The sequence below is a fragment of the Ranitomeya variabilis genome, chromosome 6 (assembly GCF_051348905.1).
Source record: "Ranitomeya variabilis isolate aRanVar5 chromosome 6, aRanVar5.hap1, whole genome shotgun sequence".
Lineage (NCBI taxonomy): Eukaryota > Metazoa > Chordata > Amphibia > Anura > Dendrobatidae > Ranitomeya > Ranitomeya variabilis.
Genome location: NC_135237.1, coordinates 247,304,128 through 247,318,599, shown reverse-complemented (window position 1 = coordinate 247,318,599; position 14,472 = coordinate 247,304,128). Strand labels below are relative to the sequence as shown.

At 46.5% G+C, this 14,472-nt stretch overlaps 1 protein-coding gene across 2 annotated transcripts in view; it reads right to left on the bottom strand.

The window, feature by feature from the left end:
* The window catches only part of MOCOS (molybdenum cofactor sulfurase), a 423,354-nt gene that overhangs the window by 159,957 nt on the left and 248,925 nt on the right, over positions 1–14,472 (bottom strand). For both annotated transcript variants that reach the window (XM_077269558.1, XM_077269559.1), the window contains exon 6: positions 12,911–13,110. In XM_077269558.1, coding sequence (XP_077125673.1) covers positions 12,911–13,110 — 200 coding nt within the window. The remainder of the gene's footprint in view (positions 1–12,910; positions 13,111–14,472) is intronic.

Here is a 14,472-nt window from a genome sequence, read left to right as displayed (position 1 = left end):
TAACCCCAACACACCCCTAACCCTAGTCTTACTCCTAATTCCAACCCTAAATCTAAGGCTATGTGCTCACGTTGCGGATTTGTGTGGATTTTTCCGCAGTTTTTGAAAAATCTGCAGGTAAAATGCACTGCGCTTTACCTGCGGGTTTACTGCGGATTTCCAGTGTTTTTTGTGTGGATTTCACTTGCGGATTCCTATTATGGAGCAGGTGTAAAACGCTGCGGAATTGCACAATGAATTGACATGCTGCGGAAAATACAACGCAGCGTTTCCGCGCTGTATTTTCCGCACCATGGGCACAGTGGATTTGGTTTTCCATAGGTTTATGTGGTACTGTAAACGTGATGGAAAACTGATACGAATCCGCAGCGACCAATCAACTGCGGATCCGCAGCCAAATCCGCACCGTGTGCACATAGCCTAATTCTAACCCTAATTCCAACCCTAACCCTAATTGCAACCCTAATTCTAACACTAATTCTAACCCTAATTCTAACTCTAGCCCTAAGTGCAACCCTAGCCCTAAGTGCAACCCTAGCCCTAAGTGCAACCCTAGCTGCAACTCTAGCCCTAAGTGCAACCCTAAGTGCAACCCTAAGTGCAACCCTAGCCCTAAGTGCAACCCTAAGTGCAACCCTAAGTGCAACCCTAAGTGCAACCCTAGCTGCAACCCTAAGTGCAACCCTAGCCCTAAGTGCAACCCTAAGTGCAACCCTAGCTTTAAGTGCAACCCTAAGTGCAACCCTAGCCCTAAGTGCAACCCTAAGTGCAACCCTAAGTGCAACCCTAGCCCTAAGTGCAACCCTAAGTGCAACCCTAGCCTTAAGTGCAACCCTAAGTGCAACCCTAGCCCTAAGTGCAACCCTAAGTGCAACCCTAAGTGCAACCTAAGTGCAACCCTACCCCTAACCCTACCCCTAACCCTACCCCTAACCGTACCCCTAACCGTACCCCTAACCGTACCCCTAACCCTAACCCTAACCCTAATGGAAAAACAAAAATAATTATATTTTCTGTATTTTATTATTATCCCTACCTATGGGGGTGATAAAGGGGGGGATTTATTTACTATTTTTTTTATTTTGATCGCTGTGATAGAAGTTATCACAGCGACCAAAATGTGCAGGAACGAATCTGCCGGCTGGCAGATTCGGCGGGCGCACTGCGCATGCGCCCGCCATTTTCCAAGATGGCGGCGCCCATGAAGAAGACGGCCGGACACCGGGAGGGACATCGGAGCTAGGTAAGTATGGGGGGGTGGGACCGGAACACGGGGGGGGGGGGGATCAGAGGACCTGGGGAGCGGACAGGATGACTGGGGGAGCCGACAGGAGGGAGGAGGGGAGCGGAACGGAGATCGGGGCAAAAAGGACGACTGGGGAGGCGATCGGTGTTCAGATCGGGGTCTCCAGCCATGGCAGATGCTATTGCAGCATCGGCCATGGCTGGATTGTAATATTTCACCATTTTCATAGGTGAAGTATTACAAATCGCTCTGATTGGCAGTTTCACTTTCAACAGCCAATCAGAGCGATCGTAGCCACGGGGGGGTGAAGCCACCCCCCCTGGGCTGAAGTACCACTCCCCCTGTCTCTGCAGATCGGGTAAAATGGGAGTTAACCCTTTCACCCGATCTGCAGGGACGCGATCATTCTGTGACACAGCATATGCGTCACAGGTCGGATTGGCACCGACTTTCATGACGCATACGCTGTGTCACAGGTCGGGAAGGGGTTAATAGGAACAAATGCAAATAGCTGCTCTACTTGGAGCTTATATGGAGTTGCAACTCTGTTCTTTGTAAGTAACCTCTCTTACAGCCAAATCAGATCTTATACTTTGCACTGATGAGGGGCAATACCCCAAAAGACTGTGTCAATGAATTGTGATTGTGGTTTGGCTTTTATCCTAAATCATATGGCATATGAGGTTCGATATTGACATTTAGGATCGCTGCTTCCAATAGGTGACAGTAGAGTTATAGTCTTCTAGCCCTCTTCCTCTCTGAAAAGGCAATTTGCATAGTTCTTAATTCATTTGCAGTGTAAAATCATATCCAGGATTTATGGAACATACTGTATATTTTCATAAATTGGTTTTGAATTTATACTTCAAATAAATAAATAAAGAAAAATGCAATTTTACTTCCATTACTGCTGAGTTGCTGGTTATTTTATTTTCTACTTGTTTCTGTTAGTCTATTAATGATGCCCACAGTGCCAGCATTTGGAGGCAGTGCAAAGTGGTGAGCTGACATTCATTATTAGTGTAGCACAGCAGCTACTTTTTTGGTGGCTGCTACATTACAGATATTCAGAATTTTCGTTAGCTACACTTTTCAGGACTGTGCTATTGATGACGTTGATGATGATCATTGGTTAGTCATCAGTATCAGATCAGTGGGAGTCCAACTGATAATCAGTTTTGGTTCTGTGGCAGCCAAAAGTATATAGTGTATTGAACTACAGTAAAGCACCACAGCAATGTGCAGTGTATCACAGCCATTATCGGGTACTGCAGCTCAGCTACAATTGAAGAGAATAGGAGCATACCTAAAGTAACTGTGAACGGAGACTACACAGTATATGAAACTGTGGCATTCCAGATCCATACACTATGGGGCTGGTCCATTAGGACCGACATTGTGCATACAGTCTTAAAGGGGTGGTCCGGTCAAAACCGATAAGTCTGAAGTCACTCTGTGTGAATGCAGACTTATGAATCCCCCCAGAACACAAAGTGTGAGCTACAGAAATTCACCAATTTCAGACCCAGGAGCGGAAGGTATGTATGAGTTATACATACCCTCAGCCAGTGGGAGCCGCCTCGCTCTCCATACACTTGTATGGAGCAAGGCCGCCTATTTTAGTCTCGGGTTTGAAACCAGTGAATCCCCACAGCACACAATCCGTGTACTAGGGGGATTCACAAGTCTGCAGTAACACAGAGTGACTGCAGACTTATCGGTTTTGACCAGACAACCCCTTTAATGAATGGAATCAATGGAGTACTAAGTGCCTAATTCAGTAAAAGGCGCTCACCACTTAATGTGGCTGTGAGTCAGGACTGGAGAACATTTCTGGTGAAAGTTTTTAGCTAACATGCCGTAACTTTTCATGAATTAGTTAAGCAGCATATCCATTCACCTGCCCGATCACGCTACAGCCATTGTTCAAACTGATCAAGACTATAGTGGGAAAAAAATCACAGCATTTTTTAACAATTTCTGAGTTGCTCAAACATTTTGGAACCTATAGGTGTTTTACACCAGGGGTGTCAAACTGCATTCCTCAAGGGCTGCAAACAGGTCATGTTTTCAGGATTTCCTTGTATTGCACAGGTGATCATTTAATCACCTGCACAGAATGATTCCAGCACCTTGTGCAATGAGAAGGAAATCTTGAAAACACGCATGGTTTGAGGCCCTCAAGGAATGCAGTTTGACACCCCTGTTTTACACCATAAACAGGAAAAACACCTTAATGAATCAGTGCTTGTGTGCGTCTAGCAACTGCTGAACCTGCTAAAGCTAACCAATGGGATGCCAGGTATTGGATTCCACCAATCTGATATCCTATGGATGGGTTATCAATATAGTGGTTCAGGAAACCACCTTTGGGTTATAATTTATGTGAATTCGGCAGGTCCCTGTACAACATATAGTCTATGAATGTCAGAACCCTCAAGCTCTTGTCACTGGGAATTAATGGAAACATATATTTAGCTGAGACTAAATGTAAGGCTGCTTTCACACATCAGGTTTTTGCGATCAGGCACAATCCGGCGAATTTTGAAAAAAACAGAACCGTCTCAAGTTGTGAAAAACTGATGCGACGGATCCATTTTTTCACCGGATCTGACTAGCTTATCCGGTCCGGGGCCGAATAGCTGGTCCGGAGAGAGAGAGAGACCCCAGAATGGAAAACACATGCTTAGTATTAAAAAACGGAATCCGTCACCGGATTCCATCTTGTGACGGATCCGGCGCCATAGGGTTCCATTATAGCAAACGACAGACGCAGACAGATCCGTCACTGTCCGTTTTTTCAACGGACACAAAATATGTTACTATGTCCGTTTTTTGTGCCCGGTGAAAAAACAGACAGCGACGGATACGGCGAAAACACGGATGAAACGTGAGGCCATCCATCGCAATCTGTCGCTAATACAAGTCTATGAGAAAAAACGGATCCGGCGGCAATTTTTACCGGATACGTTTTTTTTCAAAATTCGGCAGATTGTGCCTGATGGCAAAAACTTGATGTGTGAAAGCAGCCTAAGTGGGGATCCCGAGCCATCTCCGCTGCGGTCTCCCATTCTTCTCCTGCCGCAGTCTAGCCTGCTCAGTGGAGGCGTCGGTCCCAGAGTTTTGCTCAGTTAGACTCTGTGCAGAGGGTTACTGCTGCCTTTCCAGCTTCTGTCATTGTGACCAGTACTGGGCAGCGGCGAGCAGACGTTTTTGGGACTAAGTCCCATTTTTCCCCTTCTGAGAATGCCCAGGGTAAGATCTCTCATTGGAGATCAAGGGTCACATGCTTAGATACTGCAGCAAAACCCATTGGTCCTCTAGGAAGGTCCTGAAGGTGCTCAAACGTCTGTGGCAGCCACCCATTGGTCCTTCTGGAAAGGTCCTGTACTTGCTGCAGCTATAAAAGGTGCGCATGACCGCACGGCCATGCGCTAGTATCAATTCATGTGATGAGTTTCGCGCCAATGTGGTCACTCTTGTGTATATTCAGGGACCCGGCTTAAATAAGCCACTAGAATACCGGCACCTCCGGTGAGGAGATTATGTGTATGGTTTCAGGGCCCTGGTTGAAATAAGCCACTAGAATATTGGCTCCTCCGGTGAGGAGATTGTATGTTTGTCTCTTTGACTGGGTGACCAAAAGCTGCTATCTGCTCGGCAGTTACTGTGTACACCTGTGGGATAAACAGGACACAGTGCGTTCTTTATAGCGACTCTGTGAAGTAACAGAGATCGCCTCTACCGCCATATTGTGCCGTCATTTGCCAGCAGCAGGTTCTTTCCTGCACGGTGGACCCCGGGCTGCGAACGCACCAAATCACATCTCTCTATTTACTCAGTGCGTTCCACCAGCCCTAACAGTATACTAGCGCCAGGGTCTGGCTAGTAAATGGCGGACGATCAGCTTCTACAGCGGTACATCCAGCAGCTGGAGGGTAGGTTGGCGGCTCTTGAACGCACAACTTCAGCTGTGGATGTTACCGCAGTCGCTGTCCAGGCTGCAAGTGTAGCTGCAGCCAGTTTGTCCTCTGCCACCCCTGCTCTGACTTCGTCGTATCTCCCGCTTCCAGACAAGTTTGCTGGTGACAGTAAGCTATGTGGAGGATTCATGAGTCAGTGCTCCATACATCTTGAGCTCCTGGCTGCGCGTTTCCCTACGGAACGTGCGAAAATGGGATTTATTTTATCCCTTTTGTCAGGCAGGGCATTGGACTGGGCAACACCGCTGTGGGAGCGTGATGATCGTGTGGACTCTGGAGCAGAGGAGAATTTCATGTCCTCTGCTTTTGCTGTGCGCCATGCAATACCTCTGGTGATGCTCGCCAAACCTGTGGCTGTTGGAGTAGTGAATGGGTCGACACTTCCCTCACAAATCACACACCAGACTGCCCCTTTCACGTTATCCCATTCCCCAAGACCCACAAACAGACCTGGTGGTGGAGTCGGCATACTCTTGTCCCCACAATGCACGTTCCAGGTTATACCTCCAGTTCCATCACTCTCATTCCCTTCTTTTGAGGTCCACACCATCAGGCTCTTTCGTCCCCTCTCCCTCAGAGTAGCGGTCATATACCGGCCCCCAGGCTCACCCACCCACTTCCTAGACCATTTCTCTGCCTGGCTGCCGCACTTCATGCCCTCAGAACTCCCAACCCTTATCCTGGGAGACTTCAACATCCCCATTAACAGCCCCACTTCCACATCTGCATCCCAGCTTCTATCACTAACCACTTCTCTAGGCCTCTCACAGCTCTCAACCTCTGAAAACACACAAAGACGGTAACACCCTGGACCTGGTCTTTGTCCGGCTCTGTTCAATCTCCTACCTAGATAACTCACCGCTTCCTTTCTCTGACCACAACATTCTATCCTTCACACTCACAATTCGTCGCCCACCCCAGCACTCTCCTACCTACCACACATTAAGAAATCTACATGCCATTAACCCTCATACACTTTTAGACTCCCTACACTCATCGTTGTCCCCAATCTCTTCTTTTTCCTGTCCTGATCTGGCTGTACATCACTACAACGACACTCTTAGAAGCACCCTTGACCAAGTAGCTCCCCTCACTCTCAGAACCTCCAAACATAGAGTGAAACAGCCCTGGCTCACATTGCAAACCCGATTCCTCCAGCAATGCTCTAGGAGTGCTGAACGCTTATGGAGGAAAACATGCACACCAGAAGACTTTATACACTTCAAATTTATGTTAAGGACCTATAACTCTGCCCTTCACCTCGCCAATGAGTCCTACTACGCCACCCTGATCTCCTCACTATCCAACAACCCCAAGAAACTTTTTAACACCTTTCACTCCCTCCTCAGGCCAAAAGCACAAGACCCTATCACAGACATTTGTGCTGATGATCTGGCTTCCCACTTTATAGAGAAAATAGACAATATCCATCAGGAAATCCACTCCCAGACACCAAGTGCAATGACTCCCATCCCTCCCTGCATCTTCCCTGGCTCACTCTCCACATTCGATCCCATCACAGAAGAAGAAGTCTCCAAGCTCCTCTCTTCTTCTCGTACGACTACATGCACTACCGACCCCATTCCCTCTCATCTCCTCCAATCTCTCTCTCCAGTCATCACAACTCACCTAACTACAATCTTTAATCTCTCCCTCTCCTCTGGCATTTTCCCCTCCTCCTTTAAACACTCTATCATTACTCCATTACTAAAAAAACCCACCCTCGACCCATCCTGCACAAACAACTACAGACCGGTCTCCAATCTCCCCTTCATCTTAAAACTCTTGGAGCGCCTGATCTACTCCCGCCTTACCCGTTACCTCTCCACTCATTCCCTCCTAGACCCTTCACAATCCGGTTTCCGCCCCCTACATTCGACAGAAACTGCACTCATCAAGGTGACCAATGACCTTCTGACAGAAAAATGTAATGGTGACCACTCTCTGCTCATTCTCCTCGACTTTTCTGCAGCTTTCGACACTGTTGACCACCCTCTCCTACTCTCTAGGCTCCAGTCTCTAGGCATTAAGGACACTGCTCTCTCCTGGTTCTCCTCCTACCTTTCTGACCACTCCTTCAGTGTTCTGTTCTCTGGCTCCACTTCATCTCCTCTTCCTTTCACTGTTGGGGTACCTCAGGGCTCAGTCCTTGGCCCCCTTCTCTTCTCCCTCTACACAGGCCCAATTGGACAGATCATCAGCAGATTTGGCTTTCAGTACCATCTTTATGCTGATGACACACAACTATACACGTCATTCCCTGACCTTACCCCCGCTGTACTGCAGAATGCCACTGACTGTCTGTCTGCAGTCTCCAACATCATGTCCGCTCTCTATCTGAAACTCAACCTCTCCAAAACTGAACTTCTTCTGCTCCTGCCTTCTACTAACCTCCCTAAATCTGACATTTCCCTCTCTGTGGGTGGCACCATAATAACACCCCGGGAGCAGCCATGCTGTCTGGGTGTTATGTTTGACTCCGATTTCTCCTTCACCTCCCACATACAATCTCTTGCCCGCTCGTGCCGCTAACACCTAAAGAACATCTCTAGAATCTGCCCTTTTCTCACCATGGAGACAACAAAAACCCTCACTGACGTCCTAATCCACTCCCGCCTGGACTACTGCAATGCTCAATTAATTGGCCTCCCCCTTACTCGACTTTCCCCTCTCCAGTCTATCCTTAATGCAGCAGCGAGGGTTGTCTATCTAGCTAATCGTTACTCAGATGCATCCGTTCTTCACCAGTCATTACACTGGCTGCCCATTCATTACAGGATACAATTCAAAGCACTTGTTCTCACCCACAAAGCTCTCCACAGTGCGGCACCCCCTTACATCTCCTCCCTCATTTCGGTCTATCGGCCTAGCCGACCGCTGCGCTCTGCAAATGACTTTTGACTAACCTCTGCACTAATCCATACCTCCCACTCCCAACTTCAAGACTTCTCCCATGCTGCGCCAATCCTCTGCGCTCTACCCAAAGATATTAGGACCATCCACAACTTGCCTAGTTTTAGGCGCTCGCTCAAAACACATTTGTTCAGAGTGACCTACCACGTTAACTAATCAAAGTCATTTTATGTTTGTGTGTGTGTAGCCCATTCACTATCTCCATCCACCCCCCACCCCCTGAAGATGGCTGGACCATCATTGTAAATACATCATTGTAAATACACACCTGTACTTTGTATCTCCCCCACCTCATTGTAGATTGTAAGCTCTCACGAGCAGGGTCATCTTATTTTACTTTATTATTGTATTGTTAACGTTGTTACCTATGACTGTTGTGTTTGAAACTGTTAAACTGTAAAGCGCTGCAGAATATGTTGGCGCTATATAAATAAAGATTGTTATTATTATTATTATTATTATCCATGTCCCCTTCCCACCAGGAGATTATTTCCCTTCTTGTTCTTCCTGAGGGAATGGACGAGATTCTGCTGGGAATACCCTGGCTCCGTTTCCACTCCCCATATATTGAGTGGACCTCTGGGAGGATATTGGGTTGGAGTGATTCATGTAAGGGCAGATGTGGGAGGGAGTGCGTTCAGGTTTCCACTACTGAGATACCCGCAGATCTCTCTTCCCTTCCCAAGTGCTATTGGTCCTATGCAGACGTCTTCTCCAAAAAGGCTGCGGAGACCCTTCCGCCTCACCGCCCCTATGACTGTCCTATTGATCTCTTGCTTGGAGCAGGACCTCCTCGGGGACGGGTCTATCCCCTCTCTCTCCCAGAAATGGAGGCTATGTCCCAATACATCCAGGAGAATTTTGCAAGAGGGTTCATTATGAAGTCAGTGTCACCTGCTAGGGTGGGGTTTTTCTTTGTGCAGAAGAAGAAAGGAGAATTACGTCCATGCATAGATTACAGGGGTCTTAACGCCATCACCGTTAAGAACAAGTACCCGTTGCCTCTGATCTCAGAGCTCTTTGATAGGCTATGGGGAGCAAGGGTATTTACCAAATTAGATCTGCGGGGTGCTTATAACCTGATTCGCATCCGTGAGTGGGACGAATCGAAGACGGCATTTAATACCAGGGATGGGCACTATGAGTATCTGGTGATGCCCTTCGGGCTCTGTAATACCCCAGCCGTTTTCCAAGACTTTGTTAATGATATCTTCTGGGATATGCTCTCCACCTCGGTCATAGTCTATCTGGATGATATTCTCATCTTTCCAGATATTGACTCCCACCTGAGAGATGTTGGCAGAGTCTTCAACCTCTTATGGGCAAATTCCCTCTATGCAAAGTTGGAGAAGTGTATGTTTGAGCAGGAGTCTTTACCTTTCCTGGGCTATATCATCTCCGCCCAGGGATTGGCTATGGATCCTGCCAAACTACAGGCTGTGATGGACTGGCAAGAACCCCATTCTCTTAAAGCGGTGCAGCACTTTATGGGGTTCATAAATTACTATCGTCAGTTCATTCCCCACTTCTCAACTTTGGTAGCTCCCTTGGTAGCCCTCACCAAGAAGGGAGCAAATCCCAAATTGTGGTCTGATGAGGTCTCCAAGGCTTTTTCTTCTATTAAGTCTCATTTTGCTAGTGCTGCCATCCTACATCGTCTCAATGTTGATAAGCCGTTTATAATGGAGGTGGATGCCTCATCCGTTGGTACAGGAGCAGTCCTCTTCCAAAAGAATGTTCAAGGTCAGAAGCATCCTTGCTTCTTCTTCTCCAAGACCTTCACACCAGCGGAAAGGAATTATTCCATAGGGGAAAGGGAGTTGCTAGCAATGAAGTTAGCCTTCTCAGAGTGGCGACATCTTTTGGAGGGGGCTCCCTTCCAAGTCTTCACGGACCACAAAAATTTGGTTTATTTACAAACAGTCCAGCGGCTAAATTCTCATCAGGCCAGATGGTCCTTGTTCTTCTCCTGGTTCCACTTCACCCTCCATTATCTCATTGGGAAGAAGAACATTCGTGCTGACGCTCTCTCTCGCTCCGTTGTGTCTTCTGTGGAGGAGGAAGGGGAGCCTCGGCTTATTGTCCCTTCAAAGAGCCTGAGAACCATAGCTCCGGTTTCGCTAGAGTCAGTGCCTCCGGGCAAGACCTTTATACCTATTAATTTGTGACCGGAGCTTCTCTCTTGGGCTCCTTCATCCAGGGTGGGTGGACATGTTGGTACAAAGAGGACATCTGAGCTGCTGGTGAGGACGTACTGGTGGCCGCATATGGTCCGTGACGACGGAGATTATATTCGGGCATGTGTCTCCTGCACCAAAAATAAGTCTCCTCGACAACGGCCAGCTGGGTTACTTTATCCCTTGCCGGTGGCAGACAGGCCCTGGGAGATGGTCGGGATGGACTTTGTGGTGGGCTTGCCCAAGTCTCGTGGCTTACCATTATTTGGGTTATCACCGATCATTTTTCTAAAATGGTGCATTTGGTGCCGCTTCCACGGCTACCTTCTGCACGGGCCTTGGCAGCGTTGTTTATAAAACACATCTTCCGCCTACACGGTATGCTGGACAAAATTGTCAGTGACTGGGGTCCCCAGTTTGCCTCTCGGTTCTGGAGAGAGCTTTGTCATCTTCTCAGCATTGAGTTGAATCTCTCTTCTGCATATCATCCCTAGACGAATGGGTTAGTAGAGAGGGCCAACCAGACCTTGATCACATATCTGTGACATTTTGTCTCAGCCAGGCAGGATTACTGGGCATCCTTGCTATCGTGGGCGGAGTTTGCGCTGAACAACGCTGTAGCGGACTCCACTGGACAGACCCCATTCCTCCTTAACTATGGTCAGCATCCACTGGTTCCTGTGCCTATGCCCGTGTCGTCCGACGACTCCAGGGTGGCAGACTAGGCTGTGGAGGCATGGGACATTTGGGACCACACTCAGGATGCCATTCGGGCCTCAACAGAGAGAATGAGGTCCTCCGCCGATGCACATCGGCGCCCCGCTCTGACTTTTGCTCCTGGCGACTTAGTGTGGCTCTCCACCCGTAACATCAGGCTGCGAGTTGAGTCCACTAAGTTTGCACCTCGCTACTTGGGCCCCTTCAAGGTCATCAAACAGGTTAACCTTGTGGTCTGCCGTCTGGCCCTTCCGCCTTGACTGGGTATCACCGACACCTTTCATGTGTCCCTCTTGAAACCCGTATACATGTCCCAGTTTTCCGAATCATCTGCCGGGACTTTGGGTTCGTCTACGGACGGTTACGAGGTGAACTCTATTTTGGGGTGCAAGGTGGTACGTGGCAAAAAAAATTATTTGGTGGACTGGAAGGGTTATGGTCCTGAGAGCTTGCTGAGCATATTCAGGATCCACAGCTCATTGCTGCCTTCGAGCGTAGCGAGGTCCAATGGGGGGGCCCTAGGGGGGGGTAATGTTAGGGGTCGAGTTCCCGCCTCTGCACAGGGGGAATCTCGAGCCATCTCCGCTGCGGTCTCCCATTCTTCTCCTGCCACAGTGGAGCCTGCTCAGCGGAGGCATCGGTCCCAGCATCTTGCTCAGTCTGACTCTGTGCAGAGGGTTACTGCTGCCTTTCCAACTTCTGCCATTGTGGCCAGTACTGGGCAGCTGCGAGCAGACATTTTTGGGACTAAGTCCCACTTTTCCCCTTCTGAGCATGCCTAGGGTAAGATCTCTCATTGGAGATCAAGGGTCACATGCTTAGATACTGCAGCAAAACCCATTGGTCCTCTAAGAAGGTCCTGAAGGTGCTCAAAACGTCTGTGGCAACCTCCCATTGGTCCTTCTGGGAAGGTCCTGTACTTGCTGCAGCTATAAAAGGTGCGCATGACTGCACGGCCATGCGCTAGTATCAATTCATGTGATGAGTTTTGCGCCAATGTGGTCACTCTTGTGTGTATTCAGGGACCCGGCTGAAATAAGCCACTAGAAAACTGGCTCCCCCAGTGAGGAGATTGTATGTTTGTCTCTTTGACTACGTGACCACAAGCTGCTATCTGCTCGGCAGTTACTGTGTACACCTGTGTGCTAAACAGGACACAGTGCGTTCTTTATAGCGAGTCTGTGAAGTAACAGAGTTTGCTTCTACCTCCATATTGTGCCGCCATTTGCTAGCAGCAGATTCTTTCCTGCACGGTGGACCCCGGGCTGCGAACGCACCAAATATCATCTCTCTATTTACTCGGTGCGTTCCGCCAGCCCTAACACTAAGTGAGTAAGTTCTTATTTTTACCAAAGATCTGTGGTTTTTGAGAAGCTGTCTGTGGAAAAGAAGAATCTTCTGAAAATTTTGCAGACCTTTTAACCTCTTTACAGCAGACAATCATACAAAAGTTATTTTAACGCACTTTCAATTGTCATATAGTTTTTGACAGAGAGAGTAACTCAAGGCAACATTGTAAAGAATTCTACTTTTTTTAAAATTCTTTTAATAGGCAGCATCACTCGTACTGAATTGGTAGAAGCTCGGATGCTTTTATTTTCTCAATTTGTGTTCAGTAAAGTGTATGACATGTGATGCTTAGATTCTACTCTGTGGCAAATATCTATTCACGTTAAATGGCTAACATTTATTAAGATAATAAGACCTGTCAGAACATTTAACTCAAAGGGAAAAGAAAAAAGCTTCAGCCTAAACCTGCACATACATAAATAAAGGCAAAATGAATAAAGGCAAGGAACATGAAAAATGTATTGCAATTAATAACAGAGAAATTACTTCATAGATGGATTATATGAACCTTGACAAATATGTACCTGAGAATAGCCGATTACGCCTCCAGTTTCATCCAGCACATTAAAATTAATGACGGGACCCTGCACATCGAAAGTCCTAACCTCTGTGTCAGTGTAGATGTGTACCACAGGTTGTCCATTAGCATAATGCAGGGCAGACAGCACAGAGTAGGTGTAGCTGGCCAGTGTATGGGTATGATTCTTAATATTCACCATGCCACCTACAATACAAAGTACCAGTTAGCATATTCTCAGCATTCATAGCATATAGTCATTTTAACAATACAAATAGCATATTGATGGCAAAAACAAAAAATGGCGTAGTTATAAACGGATGTATAACTGTATGGGAATAATGGGCATTTTTCTATTTTAGTGCTTTAATTTTCCTTATTTCCTTCCAACAGCAATAACATATTTCAGTCAATGTAGCCATATGAAGGCTTGTTTATGCCAGAAAAGTTGCAGGTTTGAATGACAATTATTTTTACCATCTAATGTACAAAAGAAGGAAAATAACTTGCATGTTGGATGAAAAAAAGCAAAACAGCAGTTCTGCCGTTGTCTATGACATTTTGTTTTTATGATGTTCACTTTGGAGCACAAATGACTTGATAACGGCCTTATGGGGGGTATAGATCTGACATAAACAAGGACTTTTAGTGTCACTAATTGCTGCTTACATTGCGCAAAATCTCAAGGTTAATCAAATATGCTAATTAGTGTTCAGTAATAAAAGTATTAGTGCACTGTTATACCCATTGGTTTTGCCCCCACCTCCCCCAGTAGTGGTTCACATGACGGACTTCTTTTTTACATTTTTAATTAGTCCCCTTAGGTTAAGTTACCACAATGAGTTTTTGGTGGGTTTTTGATGCTGTGTATTTTCATTGTACAAAAAATACATCATCTTACAATTCTAGCAAAGTGGATGGCATATATAAAAATCTCCTGGCCACTGTGCTTTTTTAGTAAGCAGTGTAACCTGACCTGTGGTGCGTTTTTTAAAATCCATAACATATCACTTTCTCTAGCTAGTATTCTGAGTTTTATGTGCAGATTTTTCCCATAGATTTACACTAGATGTGGAAAATCTACAGGTAAAAGCGCACATGGATTATTAGTGCATTTCCGCTAATGCAATGTGGAAACTAGCAAAAAATGCATGTCATCTGCACACGATTGTATCAATGAAGTTTTGTCAAAGCCAAATAGGAGGAAGCATCAAAAACAAAGCAAATTTATTTAAAACATGACTCACCAAAAAAAGACAAGAACCATCTAAAAAATTATATTAAAAAACACCCAACATCATAATTTAGCTAATGCCTTTATAAATGTTGCAGAAATTAAAAACTCACCAATCACTTATTGTGAGAAAATAGCATTAGGAGACTTGAAATAGACTGTAGTGTATCAGTAAAACAAGTCACGGCTTGTACATAGTTTAGTGTTTCTGTGGTAACATACGGATGTGAAACCTTGACGATAGCAAAATAAAACAGAAGAACAACATCTTCAAAATGTGGTGCTGGGCAAGGATGTGATCAATACCATGCATGGCAAGAAGAAGAAACAAATCA